The sequence below is a fragment of the Pleurodeles waltl genome, chromosome 12 (genome assembly GCF_031143425.1).
Source record: "Pleurodeles waltl isolate 20211129_DDA chromosome 12, aPleWal1.hap1.20221129, whole genome shotgun sequence".
NCBI lineage: Eukaryota > Metazoa > Chordata > Amphibia > Caudata > Salamandridae > Pleurodeles > Pleurodeles waltl.
The window spans coordinates 249,196,647-249,219,283 of NC_090451.1; the positions used below are offsets into that span (position 1 = coordinate 249,196,647).

Below are 22,637 nucleotides of genomic sequence, written 5' to 3' on the forward strand. Positions count from 1 at the left end.
GTCCCCAATGATTTTTATTTTTCAACTGGGGGGCGCGGCAATAAAAAGTTTGGAAACCGCTGCCCTAGAGGATAGTAGTCAGACCTGAAAACCTTTCCCCAGAAAATTGGCAGCATGTAGTTTATATCCCCATAAAACAGAGTTCCTGTTACATATTTTAGCACTTTTAAAGCTCTGAAATCTAAGATAATATTTTGGCTTCCTTACTAAAGCGTTATGTTATAGTGTTAAAATTATGAAAGTAGCAGTCAAGGTATCACCCGAAGCGGTGATCTGGTTCTAATTGTATATGAGGTTATACAGTATTTTCATGATGTTTCTTTCAAGTCTATGTATATATCAATTGTTGTGGATGATTGTTATGAATTTTGGTTCTTTGGCATGATTTTATTAATTAGCCAATAGACTGCACTTACTTGTGTTAGCGTATGGAGTGACAAAACCAATGTAATTGTTCTTGTATAAAAGGTAAGGGTTTATGCACCACGTTAAAACTCAGATTATTCATTTACGAAATGATTTGTTAGATTGTGTAAAGGTTCTTAATTGATTATTTACGAATAAATACATTGATCCGCACAGAATCATTCTATCCACCCTATCTGAATTGCAATTAAGCAGTTAATGTTTTGATTTCTTGCTGCAAGCAAAAACTGTTTCCCAGTATGTTAAATCGCAAAATTGGCAATATTTGGGCAACATTGTCAGCACTATAAATAGCTAATTACCACTAACTGCCTGGGGCAGTGGCACTGCTGCAATCCATATACAGCTGTTTTAATAAGGCTTGATCTGTTTGAGCTACACATTCATCCCAGAAGCCATAAACATAACTACTACGTTTACTTTTGCCAGGTTTTCTGTTCATGCATTGATTCTGTGAGATGTGTTGTAATGAAAGCCCACCTTTTGTAATTCCAGCGTTATGTTGTGCAGTATGGTAGAAGAGAAAGTATTCCCTGATTCCGTAACCTGTGTGGCAGGGTCTGGATTTTTGAAGAGAGGTTCCACATTAATGCCATTTTTACATGCGGCTTGACCATTGGTGATTCCACTGTTCTCATCGTCATCCATGCCTCCCCAGGATAGCGTGGCATTTTTCAGTTGAAGAGCATATTTCGAACCCTTTTCTTCCTTAATGTAAGGTGGGGAGTTTTTCTTCACAAGAATGTTCTAAGAAAAAAAAAATTTGGATTATATTACGTAGGCTTAATCTTAAATGAAACATGTAAGGTTTAATTCCATAGCAGTGGTCAAAAAATCAAATATTGCAACAATACATATGAAATGTACGGTAAAAGAACAAGTGCAGCTAATGACATATTGTTCTTCAAAATGTGAATTTTGTAGGAAGGAATGACAATATTCTATTACAAAGTGTAATACAACAGAGATAAAATCAAGAAATACCTAATCTTTTTTCGAATGTCACCCAAAACCTAGTGCACTTATGGACAGGTTTATGTAGTAAAGATGTGTGTTAGGGAAAACATATATTAAGTTACTAAGTTTTGGAGTAAAGCATAACCTTCTTGTAACTCTTGTCTGGTCTTTCAATAGCATATCTTGTTTTGTCTACCTTGTGTTATGGAATGCAGATAGGCCTTGGATTTTGTAATATGATGTTCCAAATGTGTGAAGGTTTGTTGGAGTGTGCCTTTTAAAAGCAATATTAATACGAAAACTTGCAAAATATTGTGTGATGAAGCTGCATAGAAAATGTGTTAACATAGGAAATAATGCACGCATTTGAAATGTGCCCACGGGGAGTGGCTACCAATGTATACGAAGACTAATGAAAAGGCTTATTAATTCTGAATTATTATGCAATAATGTTTGAATTTATACTAGTATATCATAATTATACCTATGTGTTAAGAGTTTGCTTCATTAAATAATAAGGGCTTTAGCTTTGCGAGGGCTTGGGCCTAGCTGCCTGGCCTCATATTAAATTGTATTTTCTAACGTGTAGTGTGGTGTTTTTCTGAAGGACACAAAGCTGTACTTTTCCAAGAGCTATCTGTGTGTAACCGTAGTAAATTCTTTCTCATGAGAACCGGCTTACTCAAGGCGATGTTCTTGCTAAATGCAACAGTGTAATTCGTAACAGGTGCAAGGTTAACTCGCCTAGGAGAAGACAATGAAGACACTGACTGGAGCGCAAACTGTAACATTTTCTACCTGACATTCCAACCGTTGAATACTTCAGTAACATGGACCAATCCGTGACATGGGAACTGAACTGTGGAAAATTCTAGCAAGGTGCTTACCAGGTTATTGGACAGAGATACGGATGCACCAAATATCATCCAATGAGGAAATAGGGAATAGTTAGACAGTTTTGATTTAACTGAGTGACCCATGGGGAAAACATCACATTTGCCATTTCCCTTTTGCCATAAGACTTTTGCCATTTTGCCGTTCCTCCGGACACTCCAAACCCATACTTTAGTCTTTTAGTTGTCCAATCACCCAAACCATTCTCAGCCCATCCTTTGCTTGATATTATCTTCTCCTCCATATGAGGGAAGGATCCTATTCTTTAGCTATGCTATCTTGAGACATTGCCCCGTTCTGACTTTGCTGATGCCGTTGAACTGATGTCCTGAGGACGAAGACTGACGCTGCTTGCTGATCTATTGGATTGGTAACTATCCAATGCAAATTGTGAATGTCTGTTTGCCTTTCCTTTCTAGGTACCAACTGCTATTTTGATAGAGGCCTTAGTTTAGATGTTTTCTAAATTCATGTTCACTAAAATGTTTTGCATGAAGCCCAACATGCTGATGCTAATTTGAGGTTAGTTAAGGTATTCACTAATATCTTATGCAAATAGACAAATGCCTGAGTTCTTCCTTTGTTGATTCATGTACTAATGTAACTCTGCTAAGTTGATTCATATTAATGATGTGTCTAAATATTGAATGACTGTAGTCTACACATTGATTAAGTTGTGCTCTGATTACTGAGTAGTAGCGCTTCTGATATGATTTATTACATGCTATTAGGTTGTTACTAATAGGGAAATAAATATCCTAACACCTAACTAAACTGGTGTGGTTATTCTTGACTGAAAGGTCACGGTGTGTTCAATTATTGATTCCTATTGATTGCTTATTGATTAGTGATTGTCATTATTGATCGTGTATTGATTTGTTGATTTGATGATGCCAAGAAAATATTTCGTACTTGGAAGTCTCCAAACGCGGTCCAAAGGTTTGTCGGCCTAAATGCGTCCCCTTGTAAGTGTACTTATTAAGGCTCCGACGCGCTAACAGTTTTGGTAGCAGAGGTAATGGTTTGGCCCTTTGGGGCCCCAGTACGAAAGATAACAGTTTGATAACAGTTTTGTAGTAGTATGGTTGGTTTGGCCCTTGATGGGGTTGATCCTTTGAGGTCCTGATACAGATGGTACAAGGTGAAGCGGTTTGGTGGTAGGCAAGGTGTACCGAATAAATTGTGTTTCGTTGGTTTTTCTTTTTTCAAATGATGCAAATTGGAGAGATGATGCGTCCCTAAGTCCCAAATGATTTACCCGGAATCTCGGAGCTTGCTGAAGGGAGTTTGAGTATGTTCTCGGCGTTCTAGTGATAGTGTGAATGAAGTAGGTTTTGCGCTTGCACAGCTAATGCAAATCGCAGGTGAATTGTGATGTTTGTGAGGATTTTAGGCCAGTTGATGATATTTTAGTAGGAGTAGGCGTACTCCGCAGTATGAGAGTAGGGAAGTCGGCGAACTTCATGTGAGTGTGGCGCTTTGTGCTAAAAAAATGCGTCCACGTGGTTGTTGATGATGTACGGACCCTGCGTGGTCTAAAACTCCGGAGTATATTGATAAGTGTATGAGACAGTTGGTTCTTGTTGTAATTTGGGCAGTTTAATAGGTCGACAGTGAAGTCGACGAGTCAAGTTTGAGTCAAAGTGAGTGAATGAAAACTTCAATGGAGATCTGGTGATTTCTAAAGTGCACTAGAACAATAATCCATTGACAAGTCGAGGGTAGAATTTGCAGGTCAAATTCTGCTTGTGAGTGCGGGATCTGAGAAGGAGAGAGTAACAGCCGAGGATAAGCCAAATCTCTGTAAAGTTCTGAAGCGATTGTGTTACCCTTTCCTGTAGTAAACCGGCAAATTTGAGTTTCATTTTGGTTGGTGCTCGCAATATATTGCATTAGTTTTGTGTGAATCGAGAGTGGGAAGACAAGCCGCAAGACTTTGTCAGCCGCAGTGTGTGTGACGTCATTGGAGCCGCGCTGGGATAGGTTGGTTAGTGAGAAGGGTTGCGCACGGATTGGCAGCCGTCTGTGAGAGGCAATTGGTTGAGAAGGTAGGCGAAGAGAATTCTGGGAATTATAGTCACTTCCTGATTTGTTTGTGAACAAAATAAAAGACGTAAAGGTGAATTTTTTCAAGGCTTTAAAGAGCGCTTTGAGGGGAGATGTATATATTACTGCGAGTGTAGGGTAGGTTACACAGTTAGAGGGTACACCGGCTTATACTGTAATGGAGGAAAATGGTGTCGCGCCATGCCTTTGGATAAAACAATGGTGCAAAGCCACAGAGAAGGAGGGGTGCTTAGTGTTTCAGGAGAACAGAACATTCAATTTGAGGATTTTAGTAAAGTTGCGGAGGGTGCTAAATGATCTGAAGCCACCTCCGAGACCAGCACAGTTTGAGGCGTTAGCAATATGGGAACTAATGGCAATACGGCAACAGCAACAGAAATTTGAGAGGAGAATGAGGAAAGCAGAAAAGTCGCTAGCAGAGGCTAGATGGGATAGTGCACAGAGAGCTTGGAGGAGAGAGACAATAGATGGAGTTATGCTGTTCCCAGCGCTAGCCCAAGAGGGTGAAGGCAAAGGGAGGAAAGCTACTCGTAAAACTGAAAAAAGTCCTTCCAGGGACAAAGAAGCTAGAAAGTCCTCATTAGGGATAGAAGACTCAGATGATGATGAATTCCTTAATCAGTTACTAAATGATCGTCCACCACCATATGTGCCAGATGAAAGTGGTCAGAGTACCAGTACAGGTCCTACAGGTTCGATACAAGATAAGGCGACAATGAATCCGACACAGGCTAGTTCTGTCTGGACACAAGTCCCGATGCAGAGTAGTTTTGGTGTGCCCACAACACAGATGATGCAACCCCAGTTGCAACCGCCACAGGTTCAGAGACTTTACCCTGATGTACCTATCCTAGAGACTACAACCAATCTGATGGTGCCGACAGAGCCAGTATATGGGAGACCAAAGTTGATTCAGACTGAACCAACTCCACCTTTACTGCCCCAGGGGCAGCCGCAAATGATACCGAGATACACTTTGGTTACAGGAGTGCAGTCAGACATGACACCAGTGATGAGCCAGAACACGGGAGTTAGTCTTCCACAGGTTTTGGGGAATAGACAGACACCAGATGCCATATCTTTGCCTATTACGGTTGGTCCAACAGTACCATTGTATGTGCAGGCGAAGCCTAGTGTATGCGATCAAGGGGTAATGACACAAAATACGACAATAGAAGGGTTCATAGGAAGCTCCCAAGGGACAGTTCCAGTGTAACCGACATTTGACGGATCCAGGTCTTTGCTGATTTCAGTCCGATTGGGGCTCCTCCAGATGCCATGAGACAGTCAGGTTCGAGACTGCTGACAGCGCAGATCTCAAATGCGAATGTACCACAGACACCTTTAGTGCAGGCTGGTAATATCTCAATGCAAGGTTTAACAGCACAACAGCTGACCAACTGGTTAGACAAGCTTAATTCTCCAAAGACTGCTCCTGTAGCAGCAGGGAGAGCGGAAGGAGAAGAGTACCTGAACCATGTGAGGTTGGGTATGGAAGCCAATTAACTTGTTGAAGGGAGCATGGATGTGAACAGGCTAGAGTCATACACGGAAGCGAAATTGAGGTACTTGTGCCCGAAGATAACTAGAGAAGTGAGCAGGGTGCACCAGAGGTTGGCAAATTTGGCAGACAAGTACGACATAGACTTAGAGAATACCAAACATTTGAAGAGAAGTTACAGATTAGATTTTGAGCCAAAGGATTTTGAACACATGAGGTCTACTGGAATGAAAGCACACCTCAAGGAGATACTGCAAAGTGCACAAGTTTGGGGAGCCTTAGAGAAGTGGGAAGGTAGATGGGCGAAGAAAAGAGACAAGAGGAAGAGTGATTGCATAGAGCAGTCAGCTAAAACATTACAGGATACAAGCACTGTAAAGAGGTTACCAATGAGAGAGACTGCCGGAGGGGTTCCTGTCCATGTACCGTGGCCTAGGGGTGATATTCTGTCATTTACGAATTATTTTCCCAGGATGAGGGAGAAACCAATAGAGTGGTATCAGCAGACAGACAGGTTTGTGAAGCTTGTGAAGTGTCTTTGGGAAGACCTGAATGCTCTCTTTGAGATCATAGTTCTGGCTGATTTGTGGATTGAGTGCAAAAGGAGCTTAGATTGGCCGACTGAGGAACCAGCAAGGGACAGACACACAGGTGCGCCGTCTCCTGATGTGATGAAGTATTATTATAAGGTGATTGAGTTTCTGAAAACGAGAGTTTCGCCCAAGAATCATGATTTGCAAAGAATTGATCAAACGGCTCAGGAAGTCAAGGAGTCGATACATGCCTATTATGAGAGGTTGTTGAAGGCATTTAAACATTACAGTGGCACAGAGGTTATTGAGGCGAAGGACATGAATCACCTTGTGTTCAGATTCATGGAAGGGTTGAGACCTGAGACTGTCCAGATGATTAAGAATCATTTGATTTGCTGGCAAGCAAAGCAGATTGATGAGGTGTTGCAGTGTGCGAAGTACTGTAGTGATGAGATTGAGTTGAAGCAGAGAAAGTTGAAGGAGAAAGTGATGGTGATGCAAATTAAGGCAGCACAGACAGGGATGCAGGGAGGTTTTCTGCAGCCAATGGTACAACAGACGCAGGGAAACGGGATGTTTCAGGCGCAGGTGAGAGGTAGAGGTTGAGGAGGTATCGTGAACCGCAGTCCAGACTTGAACACTGTAGTGGTTCAAAATGACGCACAGGGAATGAAGAAGGTGTTACCTTGGCATGCTTGTGGGGTCGTTAGACACTGGAAGCCGGGAGTGCCCAATGATTGTGCAGGATGGTGGTGTTCAACAAAGCAATGATGTCAGTTCATTCCAAAATGTGAGATGACCAAGATCGAGAGGTCAAAATCAAAATTTTCAGAATAATGTGAATCAAATGCAAGGTTTTCAACCCATGCAACAGGTACAGATGCCACATATACAGCCAATGGAGTTACAACAAATGCAACAGCAGGTCCCCATGGTACCTAGACAGCAAATGCAAGTGCCTTTAGCCCCAATGAAACAGCAACAGATGATGCTTCTCAACAGGTCAAAGAATTAATCAAAATCACACAGTGCAGCAATACCCATTGCGTGGTGAGAATAGAATAAACAATGAATGGTCGGATGAGAGTTCAGACGGAGAAGAGTACAGGCTTGCAGCATCCTTAGAGGTAGATCAGAGAGGACCCTATGTTCAGGGAAAGGTTATGGGTCACAAGGTTTCATTCTTGGTTGACACAGGAACTACACACTCCACAGTCAGAAGTGCAGAGGTTCCAAAATTGCCCCTTTCTGGACGGACAGTTAAGGTAGTAGAAGTAGCAAACCAACTCCTGACTAACCCGACCACAGATCCGGTTCAGGTTGAGCTTGGCACTTTCCAAGGATTGCACAGATTTGTGGCTTGCAATTCAAGTCCCGTATCCCTATTGGGAAGAGACTTATTGTGCAAGACGAGGTGTTCAATCACCTGTTCTAGTGAGGGAATTGAGGTCCAGACAAACAGTGATGATGAAGAGGACAAACAGGTTTCAGAGCCTGAAGTTGAGACCACAGATGAGTAATATCCTCTGATAAACTTCTTTCCGATGTTCACAGTGGCTGATCTCCCGGCAGACTTACAGGGAACAGTTCAAGAAAAGGTGTGGGATGTGACAGGAAAAGAAGTAGGGTTGATAAAAGGAGAAGAGCCAGTCAAAGTCAGTGTGATGCCAAAAGCTGCATTTCCCCAGATACCGCAGTATCATATTGCACAAGATGTCCTTATAAAGGTTGCACAATTAATTGCAGATTTTGTGAAACAGGTAGTCTTGAAAGAAGTGTTGAGCAGTCCATGTAATTCACCAATAATGGGACTGGGAAAGCCTGTGGGAAGGTTCGGATTGTCCAAGATTTGAGGAAGATCAATGGCACAGTGGTGAAATGTTGCCCAGTGGTGCCAAATCCGGCTGTGATTATGTTTCAGATTCCATGTGATGCAGAATGGTTCACAGTAATTGATCTGTCCCAAGCGTTCATTTCTGTGCCTCTTCATGAGGACAGCCAATTTCTTTTCTGTTTCAAATTCTTGGACAAGGTCTACACTTGGTGTCGAATTCGTGAAGGGTTTTCGGAATCACCTTCCATATTCAATCAGATACTGAAGAAGAACTTGGAGTCATTGGAGCTGCCTTTCCAATCGACTCTAGTGCAGTACATTGATGATTTGCTGATTGCATCCAAGACAAGGGAAGAGTGCAAGTATGATTCGATTGCCTTACTGAATCACGTGGGAAAGAATGGGCACAAGGTGTCCCCCAAGAAATTGCAATATTGTCAGAAAGAAGTGAAGTATTTGGGTCATCAAATTGAGAAAGGGTTGAGGAAGGTATCCAGGGAAAGAATATTTGCACTGTTGAATCCCCCAACAATACGGAGAGATGTTAGGATGTTTCTAGGAATGGTGGGTTACTGTCGCCAGTAGATCCCAAATTTCTCAGTCATCTCTAAGCCATTGGTGATGCTGACGGTCAAAGATGGGCCGGATGCTATAGTGTTGGGACAGAAGGAAATGAAACAGTTCACTGAGTTAAGAGGGAGCATGTGCAGGGCTCCAGCTTTAGGTATGCCTGATTACACGAAGTCTTTTGTTCTGTTTTGTCATGAACGCGATGCATGTTCTTTGTCTGTCTTAACACAGGTCCATGGAGGTGTGAACCGACCAGTAGCATATTTTTCAGCTACTTTGAACCCAGTTGCAGCAGCCTTACCGGGTTGTCTGCGTACAGTAGCAGCAGTTGGACGAAGCCTCACCCAGTGTGAAGGCATAGTGATGGGACTTCCTTTAACTGTCATGGTCCCTCACTCAGTCGAGATCCTGTTGACACGCACAAAAACGCAGCACTTGACAAATGCAAGATTGACCAAATATGAAACGATTATATTGGGGTCACCAAATGTAACTTTAAAAAGATGCACAGTGTTGAACCCGGCAACTTCGCTTCCAAATTAAAATATAGAGGTTGAAAATCTGGAAGATGTAGGGCATGATTGTCTTGAGGTAACAGAAATGTGCACCAAACCAAGACCTGATTTTAAAGATACCCAATTGGAGGAAAATGACCAAATGATCTTTGTTGATGGCTCATGTTTGAGAGACTCGGTAGGAGTGCAGAGAGACGGATTTGCTGTGTGCACGATTTCTGGTATCCTGGAAGCGAGCTGGTTTCATGGAGTGTATTCCGCTCAAGTAGCTGAGCTGGTAGCTCCTACCAGGGCTTGCCATGCCTCTGCTCAGATGAGAGTCACTATCTATACTGATAGTCGATACGGATTTGGAATTGTTCATGATTTTGGCCAACTACGGTCACAGAGGGGTTATTTGACCTCTTCTGGTTCGCCAGTGAAAAATGGTGAAAGAATCAAGGAGTTGTTGCATGCGATTCAGTTACCTCATAAGAGTGCCGTGGTGAAATGCAGTGCACACCAGAAGTCACAAGACTTTGTTTCAATGGGAAATGGATATGTGGATCAAGTCACAAGGTTTTGCGCATTGAACTGTTTACCGTTCAAGGACCAATAGGAATTGTTACCTGAAACAGAAAATGAGACATGTACAGGTTATGAATTGAGGGTGACAGACACGTTACAAGAGTTGAAATTGTTGCAGGACCTTACTAGCAAAGATGAGAAGCGTTCTTGGGTTAGGATGCAATGCATACAAAGACCAGATGATTTGTGGGTTTCAGACGAAGGGAAAATGGTCTTGCCGAACAATCTTTTGTCACAGCTTGCAAGGTTTTATCATGGCCAAGCACACATTGGGAGGGATGCCATGATCAGGTTGTTCAAGATTGACTGGTTTAACCCAAATTTTAGACAAGCTGCAGAGGTGATTTGCCATCGTTGCGTCATCTGCCAACAGATGAACGCGGGGAAAGGGACAGTGGTGAATTTGAGCCACATTGGAAGAGCTGGAGGTCCATTTAGCAGAATGCAATTGGATTTCATTGAGATGCCTGGAGGTTTGAGGTATGTGTTGGTGATTGTCTGTATATTTAGTCATTGGATTGAAGCTTACCCTACACGCAGGAATGACAGCCTCACAGTAGCGAAATTGCTGCTTAGGGAACTGATACCACGTTTCGGTTTTCCGATCTCTTTAGAATCGGATAGGGGAAGTCACTTCAACAATGAGGTGGTTAAGTTACTGTGTGCAGCATTAAACATCAAGCAGAAGTTGCATCATAGCTCCTGCCCTGAAGCATCAGGACTAGTGGAACAGATGAATGGTACCCTGAAGTCGAGAATGGCGAAAATGTGTGCAGCCACAAATTTGAAATGGCCCGACGCATTACCTTTAGTGTTAATGTCAATGAGAAATACACCTAACAAGAAAACAGGACTGTCTCCACATGAGATTCTCATGGGGCGAGCTATGAGACTGCCCGCAGTACCTGTGAATGCTGTTGTGAATATCACGGATGATATGGTGTTAGTCTACTGCAAGAGTCTGGCTGATGTGGTCTGCTCTTTTTCTCACCATGTGGAAGCTACCTCCCTGCCACTGATTCATGATCCAGGACACAACCTGAAAGCTGGAGATTGGGTTGTCGTCAAGAAACATGTAAGGAAGACTTGCTTAGAGCCACGTTGGAAGAGACCCTACCAAGTGATACTAACGACTACCACTGCTGTAAAGTGTGCAGGAGTTCCGAACTGGATCCATGCCAGTCACACGAAAAAGGTGATGTGTACAACTGATGAGGAAGTCGAGTTGTTGAAAGTACCAACAACAGACAAGGAAGCCTCAGGGCCGGAGAATGATCGAAGGGGAACTGAGACAGAAGGAGAGCCCATTGAGGACGGCTGGGTCACTCCAGTAAGCAACAAAGGACAAGAGATCCAGAGGGGTGACTGTGAGCCTATCTCAACTGAGGCAGCAGGGGAGCCTAGTCAGAGGGATGCTCTCCCAGAAGCAGACGATTATGAGAATGAGCCAGAGCACTTGACAGACCCAGAAGGCGAAGGAGTTGAGGCGGAGGAGAATCAAAGTGTCCAGACTCCTCCTGAGCAGATTGCAGGTCCATCAAGCGAAAACACCATAGAGCAAAGAGAGAAAGAAGGGTTGCCACAGGAAAGATCAAAGACAAGAGAGATACTGAAAGGAGACAAGTGGCTAGAGTTACGGGTAAAAAGGAGAGAAGTGGTTGTCGAAGGTGCAATAGAGGATGAAGTAGACACAACAAGGAGAGAAGATCTAAGTGAAGGAGAGTTGCAAGGTGATCACAAGTTCAAAAGGAAGAGAGTAACAAACAGAAGGTACGCAGGTCCTGAATGAGCATATGCAACTACAGCTGAATGACGACAGGAGTTCCTGACGTTTTGTTTTGATCGAGAAGTCCCAGGTCAATACTATGGCACCTGAGTTTCGTTGAAGAGACTGAAATTGGTGTAAAGAGTTGAGCAAAAATTGAAATAGAGAAAAGAGACTGAGAATTTACCGAATGAGACTTTGAGAACCTGAATTGACTTCTGAAAAACAATTTTTACAAGCTGCTAACCTGAATTGACAAGGGATCCTGGGAGGGAGATTGAAAGCTGTAAATAGTTGCCGAAAGAAGATTTTGCTTGTTTTGACTTTGCTACGGGAGAGAATTATTAACCATCTTTTGTTGTTGTTTTTGTTTTAAATATCCATCCTTCACTTTCTGATTCTTTACAGACCATGGCTAATACTAGACAAGAGAATAGAGGGAGTAGGCGTTGTAAATCTTTGGGTGTTGGTTTAGGTATTGTGTGTGTGATTTTCATTGTGGTTGTGATTGTGGGTATAACACTAACGGATAAGAGTGGGACTAACAATGCTTCAGTTCCTGAAACTACTACTGCATTAACAGCTTGGGAGAGGTTTGAGCTGGATGAGAAATACTTACATGAGGGAACTAATGCAAAAGGGGAACTTTCTACTAACGTTTTCTATCGCTTGCTGAGTGAGTATGTTGAGGCAATGGATGCGAAGGATTGCTTTTTGTGTACACAGATTCCTGTTTCAGTACAAGATTGAGTTACCTATCATAGTTTGCCACTAACCTATGGGATAAGTTGTAGTCTGTTACTAACAAGGTTTTATAACCAGGAGGAGATTCTATACTTCTACTCTAATCACGATTTAGTGTTTTCTTATATGCCTATAATAGAGGATTTGAGTAGTATAGCTAGATACTATAGTATTAAGTTAGTTAAAGGAGTCTTTGAGCTGACATTCACAATTAGTACATCTTATGCTCACCGCAATAATTTGACATGCTTGCTTACACCTGTAGAGAAAAGCTTTTTAGATCACACGGATGATAGAAGGAGAGCATTAAGGGGTAAATTAGAAAGGGAATACAGCAATTAGTTTTTCCTAGTAATGAAGATTATGGTGCTATTAGAGAGCAGGGAAAATTAGCTTTAGATGCATTACACGTAGGGAAGCTTTGTATATCTAGGCTGAAATCATATTATGACAATGTGCTTGTGGGAATGAGTGAATGTAAGCATGTGTTTGTGTTTCAGAGTAAATGGACGTTCATTTTCAATGGACAGGTTCCGGCAATCCCGGGGATTTACTACATATGTGGGCTTAATGCTTATTACCGTCTTCCAAAGGGATGGTATGGGACATGTTATTTGGGGATAATTTTCCCAAAGATATACCAACTGGATGACTTAAAGAAGTTTCCGAAAAGGTCTGAATTACATCGTACTAGATAGAAGAGAGAGACCGCTGCTGGTGTAGTGGGAGACATATTTGGGGCCACAATTCCCCCCGTGAGAGTTATTCTGAACTCCATAAAGATTCGAAAGTTGTCTACTATTGTGGATAACATGCTGACAAACTTTTCAGGAGCTATACTCCTAATGGATACTGAACTTGCTGCGGAGAGTGCAATGACTCTTCAAAACAGGCTTGTTTTAGACATTCTTTTAGCGAATAATTGCAGAGTTTGTAGGATGCTTAATGAGCGTCATTGTTGTGCATATATAGCAGATAATAGTAATGAGAGTAGAAGTATGATTACTAACTTGACTAGGGATAGTACAGATTTGAAGGAATTGAAAGAACCTGGTGTTTGGGAAAAGGTTGGAAAAGGTTTTGCTTCAGTGGGAAATTGGCTTAGCAACATTTGGCATGGAATATTGTCTAAAATAATACAGGGGATATAGATTGTTATCGCTTCTCTATTTGGATTGTGGGTGGCATGTAAAATTAGCAAAAGAGGAGGGAAGAAAAGGAAAGGGAAAAATTGTTTAGAGAAAAATCAAAGGGGAAGCCAATGAGGGAAGAGATTGAAATGACAGAATTTTAAGTGATGTAAAATTTGTGGGACAAGAGTCATCAGAGGAGGGATTGTTGGAGTGTGTCTTTTAAAAGCAATATTAATACCAGAACTTGCAATATATTGTGTGATGAAGCTGCTTAGAAAATGTGTTAACATAGAAAATAATGCACGCATTTGAAATGTGCCCACGGGGAGTGGCTACTAATGTATACGAAGACTAATGAAAAGGCTTATTATTCTTAATTATTATGCAATAATGTTTGAATTTGTACTAGTATATCATAATTAGAGCTATGTATTAAGAATTTGCTTCATTAAATAATAAGGGTTTTAGCTTAGCGAGGGCTTGGGCCTAGCTGCCTGGCCTCATTAAATTGTATTTTCTAACGTGTAGTATGCTGTTGTCCTGAAGGACACGAAGCTCTACTTTTCCAAGAGCTATCTGTGTGCAACCGTTCTTTCTCATGAGAACCGGCTTGTTCAAGGCGATGTTCTTGCTAAATGCAACAGTGTAATTCGTAACAGGTGCAAGGTTTACTCTCCTAGGAGAAGACAATGAAGACACTGACTGGAGTGCAAACTGTAACATTTTCTACCTGACATTCCAACCGTTGAAGACGTCAATAACATGGACCAATCCGAGACATGGGAACTGTGAACTGTGGAAAATTCTAGCAAGGTGCTTACCAGATTATTGGACAGAGATACGGATGCACCAAATATCATCCAATGAGGAATTAGGGAATAGTTCGACAGTTTTGATTTAACGGCGACCCATGGGGACTAGACTTTTGCCATTTTGCCAATCTTCCGGACACTCCAAACCCATACTTTAGTCTTTTAGTTGCCCTATCACCCAAACCATCCTCAGCCCATCCTTTGCTTGATATTATCTTCTCCTCCATATGAGGGAAGGATCCTATTCCTTAGCTATGCTATCTTGAGACATTGCCCCGTTCTGACTTTGCTGATGCCGTTGAACTGATGTCCTGAGGACGAAGACTGACGCTGCTTGCTGATCTATTGGATTGGTAACTATCCGATGCAAATTGTGATTGTCTGTTTGCCTTTCCTTTCTAGGTACGAACTGCTATTTTGATAGAGGCCTTAGTTTAGATGTTTTCTAAATTCGTGTTCACTAAAATGTTTTGCATGAAGCCCAACATGCTGATGCTAATTTGAGGTTAGTTAAGGTATTCACTAATGTCTTATGCAAATAGACAAATGACTGAGTTCTTGCTTTGTTGATTCATGTACCAATGAAACTCTGCTAAGTTGATTCATTTTAATGATGTGTCTAAATATTGAATGACTGTAGTCTACGCATTGATTAAGTTGTGCTCTGATTGCTAAGTAGTAGCTCTTCTGATATGATTTATTACATGTTATTAGGTTGTTACTAATAGGGAAATAAATATCCTAACGCCTAACTAAACTGGTGTGGTTATTCATGACAAAGTTCATGGTGTGTTCAATTAATGATTCCTATTGATTGCTTATTGATTAGTGATTGTCATTATTGATCGTATATTGATTTGTTGATGCCAAGAAAATATTTCATACTGGGAAGTCTCCAAACACGGTCCAAAGGTTTGTCGGCCTAAACGCGTCCCCTTGTAAGTTTACTTATTAAGGCTCCAACGCGCTAACAATTTTGCCACCACTCAGGCACTTAGGTGAGAAAAAAAGGTTCAAAGCACCTCGATGCAACATGGTGTTGCCACATGCACATTTTGTAGTAAAATTTGAGCACAGACTGGTTACACCGATGCAGGGAGACTAAGGTCCCGATTTCGATTTTGGCGGTGACGGAGTAACCTCTCTGCTAAACTGAAGGTCTGCCCACCTCATTTAGAGTCTGGAAAACCTTCAGTATGTCCAGGGCGGAGACTACTTTGTCTCCACTCCTGACATACACCTCCAATGGCCCAATGGAGTAATTGCCACCTGAGGATTTGCCATTTGTCTTCCCACCCTATTTAGAGTGGACTAGCAAATGGTAAGTTTTCAATGTCCATCACCACCTAGTGGCGGTAAGGGGCAGTTAAAACTCCAAAATGACTCTCACACTATTGGAGAAAACTCCCATGGTAAGAGAGGCTATTGTTTTTTTTTTTTTTTTTTTTTTTCAAAAACACAATCTTGCTTTGGGATGTTGTCATCAGAGCCATCAGCCAAACTTTCAATGTGTTGACAGAAACCGTGGTGACACCAGTTCTTAGCAATGCAAGAGATATCCGCTGGGCCGATGGACATCTCTAGATTCAGAAATTGTGTATTCTGTCAAGGTGCCAGAGTACTTTAGTCCATCACCCTGATGGAGTATAGACCATAGTCTGCAGTCTAAATCTGCCTCTAAATCTCATTGCACCATGCACCGTTTAACAAGGTAAAAGAGGACTAGTGAGAGCTCCTCTTTCAGTTAAAGTACAGGATATCAATTCATGAAATTAGATCCAATTGGGTAAATTATTGCTTCAAGTTTCACCTTTTGTTACCTTGGGTAGTTGTGGACAAGCAAAATGCACTACACAGCCTTAAATGAGCTGCACTTGGCACCTACCTAGGCAGATAAAAATCTTACAAGTCAACTTGAATCTACTTTTGCCAAAATATATTATTTGATAGTTTGGAAGTGAACTGCCTTCAAATCTGTACAGTTTTGAGGAGAGCACTGTAAAGTGATATGACGCTCCTCTTGCTTGACTTTCTTCTAACTTCTGTCAAGTCTCCTAGTACAGCTTGAGACACATAAGTACTTTTTTTTTTAAAGAAGTATTCGCTTTCAAATTATTTCAAACATTTTTAAATGCAAAACTATTATTTTAAAAAACACAGTACCTTTTAAATCTGCTAGTCATAATAACTTTGAAAAAAATCACTGAGAGTTCTAAGACTGAAAAGGATGCGTGTGATTTACAAGTGAAAATGGCAGAATATTTGCTAGTGATTTGCGAGTGAAATTGACAGTGTATTTGTAAGTGATTTACAAGTAAAAATGTGTGTGTGCATGTGTACACACACACGTGGATGCAAGCAGGAAGAGGAAGCTCTAAGAGGAAAATTTGTCTTTTTCGTCTAGTGCAATGAACTCCTAGCCTACCATGACCAGAACTGGACAGGCCTTTCATTCCACCACTTATTTCCCTGATGGGCTGAAGCCCTTAAATGCCTGTTTTGAAAGTCCAGGACCGCTCCTGGTGCATCTGTCACTTCCCACTGTCCCCTGAGGTGAACTGCAGCAGGCACTGGGAGGCTTCAATAGAGAACGAGAGGGAGGAGGGGTGAGGTAGAGAAGAAAGCAATCAGTGAGGTTAATGACAGAGAGGGGAGAAAGAGAGAGTGGGACAATGGATGGGTGGAAAAAGAGAGATTGCATGAGGCGAAAAAGGGAGTTGGGCTGATTTGAGCATTTCTTGCCTTCGCTACTTTTGTTCCCCGATCCGCACCCGACCATAAAAACGCAATCTCTTAAACCCAGATGTTTAAAGCAACGTACCTTTAATCTGTGAATGGAAACCTTTGCCTCTGCTACAGACTTAATTGAAAATGGCAAAATAGCAGTCGTAAACCTCATGACGTTTAGAAGGGAAATCATAGTAAATGCCTGCAAGCAAAAGAGAATACTGTATTAATTGGAGGTGTGACAACTCCACAAGAGCTGCACCAGGCAAGTTTCTCACTCTTTAGCTAAGATTATCAAACAAGCATTTGCAAATCACATTGGTCTTGCCTAAGCAAGAGCTACTAGCTATATCAATGTCTTAACCATGTTGTAGAGCATGTTCCAGCATGCCTAAAAGTTATTTAAAAAGTGCTAAGGCATGGACTGCGTAGGCTATGTTATAGCGCTCTATTTTTCCTATTGTAGGTGGACCTGAGCAACACAGACAACTAAGGAATGGGCAACACTGATAACGAGAGGGAGGGTGGGAGGCAAAGGGCAATAGGACAACAAAAAAACGAAATCACCTTTTTTTCTTATGTTGGGTAGGGGGAGGGTAACGGATAGCAGGGGCATGGGAGGGGGTAGAAGCAACATAGACAATGTAGGGGGAAAATAGTAACATACAGAGGGATTATGGTGAGAAGGGAATAAACAACAGACTACAGGGATCAGAGGTAAAGAAACAACATGGACAACAGGGGTGGAAGGGAAAAAGCACCATGGACAAGGATGACAGGGGAAGAAGAAGAGATAAAAATACAGCAATCATAGTGTGATCAGTGGAAGGACAGCAATCAAGCTGACACACTCAGTACTTTGGCCCTGCTGCGGTCAAAAGAAAAACTGAAGCCAGCACACTCTGGCCAATGAGAAAGCAGCAAGAAAGTGACATTGAAACCAATGATTGGTAAGCAAAATGGCAGGCTGCAAGATCCTCATTGTATACAATAGTATTTACAAGTGCATGACCCGTCGCAGGCGAAATGTAAAATGTGGTACACATTCTGCAAATAAGGGCAGTTATGAACTCGTAATAAAATGCTGTATATGTGTTTTGTCCAGTATGGATGACTGCATGCACTGACCTTCCAGACCAGAAAACATCCAACAATTTTTTTTTAAAGAATCTCCCCACACACTATCCTGTCAGACCAGCCCTCCTGACAGTGCCAGACTGCCAAATCAGCCAGACTGACTGTGTGGGTCACATGTTCAGCTCCTGTCAAGGACTATTCAGCCGTTCATTATTCCACTGTAGGTAAATTAAGTACAATTGCATTTTTAATAGTATTATTTGTTATTCATAGTTGTGAGAGAGGGCCTCTTTTTGACATGGCTATCCCGCCACATTTTGCCTGATGTTGATGTGTCCTGGAAATTGTAGTGCCCAGGGCTCCTGCTAACCAGGTTCCCTGGGCCAGAGCTCTTTCCCTAAATCTGTTGTGATGCATTGGCACAATTGGATACACCCTTAACTACAACTGTAAGTCCCTAGTAAGTGGGTACCTATGTGCCCATGGCATAGGGTCCTAGGGGTAGGCCCTTGAAGGCAGCAGCATTGATTGTGCCAACCTCTAGTACCATGCATCCAGATGTACCCAGCACTGTCATTGCAGGCTGTGTGTTTTGGTTCAAACCTAAAACACACACTTGACATGGCACACTGCCTGTGTGCCCTGTCCACCATATATTGCATTTACTATGGGTAAGACACCCCCTGGCAGGCCTTACAGCCCGAAGGCAGGGTCCTCCATACTATATGTGAGGGCACAGCTGCATGAGCAATATGCCCCCACTGTGTCCTTGCCAAACCTGGGACATAGTGAGGGAACAGAGCAGCCATTTCAATACATGTGCTGGACACTGGTCAACACGAGTTTTCCAGCTACATGATCGCTACTCTGAACCCTGGGTTGTTTGGTATCAAACAACTCAATGATAAAATCAAACTGATGCCAATATTCGATCTATCCCTAAAAGCTAACTATCCTGAAATGGTTGCTGACTGGTCCTATCCAGCTGCCACCTCCAGACAGCCACAATACAAACCTTGGGGGAGAGCCTTGCCGCTCCAGTTTGTAAGACAATGCCCTTCCTGGCAGTGACCTTCAAAGGACTTACCACCCTTGAAACTCGAACCCCAAGCCTGCTGCTAGCAGCAGCTGGCATCTTCCTTTGCAAACCCCTACTTTTGGCGGGAGCAAAGGCAGGAAACCTAACAAAGAGTTGGAGGAGTGGCCTCACATGGCATACCCACCCCTAAGGTGTTGCCTGCGAGGTGGACCCTCTATTTAATTTCCCTCCATCTTGGTCGGAAGTAAAATAGCGAATTAGGTTTAGGGCAGTGACCCTTCCCACAGGAAATGGTCAATGTGATGGGTGTAGCCACCCAAAAGTAAGTGTCCCATTGTACACTACTAGATTCCCCCTAAAACATCCACTAAATTCAGTGGGTATCCCTGGACCAAGAAATAACATTTTAATGGGTAAAGAAGACTAGCGCAAAGAAGATCCAAGGCACGAGAACTGTGGACCTGCTGCCCAAGAAAAAGGGCACCACTTGCTGCTTGCTGCACCCAGGAACCGACAATCACTGCTGCGGAAGAGCTGGACACTGGACTAACCTCAAGAAACCCAGAGGACCTCCAGGCTTCATAAATCGCCAAAGATCTCCCTTCTGAGTGGAGGTACCACTCTGCAACCAACCAAGAACCAGCAACCCAGTGAGGGTCACTTCACTGACTGGCCAATATCTCCTGAACCAGAAGTTGCAGCCAAACCTGACAATATACCAACAACCACCAGGACAAACCTTGCAAGTGTGCCAAGTTTGATGGCACAGTGCCCCTTGGTTGCTGTACCATACCAATACCCTGGGTACTGGTCAGCTGACATTGGGCAATAGTAAAACCAGCTCCCCTAGAGCTGAAAAAGGGTCAGGAGGAAGCCCCAGTAAAGGGGCCTCAGGAACACCCTGGCCCTCCCACCAGAGTGCCCCTGTTGTCCTGTAAGTAGCCCTTAAAGAGACTTACCTCCAGCTCCAAAGGGTTCCATTGTGCACAGCTCCTGGATCAACAACTTGCTCTGCACCCAGCCGCCCAGCAACGAGGAACTAGTTGTGCCCCCAGGGTCCAACACCTCTTGTGATCTCAACACCACAAGGGGACCCCAAGCCACCACCTTCAAATCTACAAGAACCACCCTTTTCCAAGTGGTCCCCCTCAGTGGCCATGCACCTGCTCCAAAATACATTTCAACACTGTTCCCATTGAAACCGGGAGACTTTCGAGCCTCTCCAGCTTTCACAGTGTGCCCACTAACGACCTCGACCAACCTGCAAAAGCAGAACTTGGTAAAACAACTGTGCGATTTTATATGCATTTTTAAAAGGGACTGTTGTTGATTCCTATGGAGCGTAATCATGCATAGAAAGACTTCATTGATTAAAATTAAAAAAATTCATATCTTATAAAGTACTTAACCAATTTTGATGATCTTGGTCTTGAAATTTACATAAAGATCTGGAGTACTGTTTGTAAATTGGTCTTGAGGTATTCATTTGAATGTGTGAGATGCATGATTGAGACTGTGAGTACAACAAATGCTTAGCATTTCTCCTAACTGCTTGACCAAGCTACCTCAAAAATTAGAGCATTAGGTGATCTAGTGTTTGCCTCTGGACACCAACGTGTGGTTGTCTGGACCCCCTACACAGTGTGCCTAGCTTTGTGCACTACATTAAGGGCCAACACACAACAATAGTATTAAGAAAAAACAAACAATAGTAAGAATCACTGTATACAAACATGCTAATATTACAGGATTATAACCAACTCTTTCACAGGCTTATGTGGCTTTCCAAGGCAGCAAGCTTTCTGAAAATAGGATTTCAATATGCACCAACAAGCATCTGAAAAATAACATAAAAATAGCCATAATAATGTTTGAGGCAGTATGTGTGTGTTGCCTCCTGTGTGTGTAGTGAATCCTATTTTGTTTTATTGGGATAACAAGAGTTAGCTTAGCATCTGGCTTGCAGACTTGTGCCCCCATCACCTAGTGACTTTTAACCTACTTAGCTTGCTCTGTCTTAGCAATTTAATTATTTAATTCATCTAAGATGGCTGCCTTGTTTATAGTTAGGCCACTTGTTATGTATTATCGGTGCCACCGCGCTAAGGCGTCAAGATCAAGCAGTAAAGACAAACAAACAGTAGGTGTTCACACTTAGGGATTTTCCCTCTCTATAATTTCGAGGGATTGTTTATAATAATTGCCATCCCAAGCATGTCTGTTATCTATTGTTTGGGAACACACCTACGTCAGGGGTCCTGGCAGATCTGTATAAATACATCACACTTTAGACAGATAATCAGAGGGATTCCGACCAGAGGGCATCGCCACCATCGCTGATATCGATGCTGCACGTCGTCTTGATGCTGACCCAGTCTTCGTGTCCCTGCGGAGTCTGAGATAGAGACCTCATTCCAAGGTAACGAGGGTTTTTGGGGGCTCCTCTCATGGACCAGGCATTGGCAGATTAGGTTTAGCAAACCCTGCTCTCCATTAGGGAGGTTAGGCCCATCACATTAGGGTATTAGGGTATATTACATCTTGTATGTCTTTAACATGCATTGCAAGATGGTGGGGGGGTCTTTGTACTAATGACTCATTTTCACAATTTTGTTCCTTGCATTATTCATTATTCTAATCATTGCAGCCCATGCAACTTATCACAAATTGCATTTGTGTTAAATAAAAACTATTGAACCTTTACTACATGTTTGTCATTGCCTTTGTTTGTATGAGACATGATATCTGTGAGAGAGGGGTAATCTCCGTTTAACCACGACACTCCCTGAGAAGTCTTATTTCAGAGTCCATGCGTAAAGGCTGCCACAAATCACCTTTTTACTATCGTGTTTTTGGTAAGCTGCTGCTAGTGAGCCGGTAAGGTTGGGACAACAGTTGTGATTTGTTGTAGGATAGGCATAGTCACCTACAAACAAAAGTACTGTCATCCTTTAACCAGCAGTCTTGCCTAAAGCAAGAGTCCAAACCACGACATGTGCGAGTTGCACTGTGTGTGTCCGTTACTGTGCGTGGTTAGCAGTATGCATGTTGCTACATGTACAAATATGACTGTATGATTTTGCCTGTGTGTCTATAGAAGCAAGTGTCTGGCTGTGCATGTGCACCTAGTATTGCATGTGCTTTGTGTATCTGTGTCTGTATGTATTTAACAGTGTGTATGTGTGTTGAGCAGTGTGTGTATCTGAGTGTGTATTTGTGATTGTGGCAGTGTGTAGGTGTTTTGAGCACTGTAGTGTGAATGTGTCTCTTGCCTGTGAGCATCTAGCAGTGCGTGTGCCTTTGTGCTTGTGGCATTGTGCATTTAGCAGTGTGGATGTGTCTTTTACAATACATATGTGTATTTAGCAACATGTGTGTGTCTAGGAGTGTGCATGTATCTGTGCCTGAGTGTGTCTAGCAGTGTGTCCGTGCATGTTTGTTTAGCAGTGGGTCTGTGCATGTATGTGTAACAGTGT

The 22,637-nt window shown here is 42.6% G+C and overlaps 1 protein-coding gene across 1 annotated transcript in view; it reads right to left on the bottom strand.

The window, feature by feature from the left end:
• LOC138268264 (ATP-binding cassette sub-family C member 12-like) overlaps window positions 1-22,637 on the bottom strand; it is a 1,444,059-nt gene that overhangs the window by 679,846 nt on the left and 741,576 nt on the right. The window contains exons 10-11 of the mRNA XM_069217748.1: window positions 17,140-17,247; window positions 907-1,173 (exon numbers count right to left, since the gene is read on the bottom strand). Coding sequence (XP_069073849.1) covers window positions 907-1,173; window positions 17,140-17,247 — 375 coding nt within the window. The remainder of the gene's footprint in view (window positions 1-906; window positions 1,174-17,139; window positions 17,248-22,637) is intronic.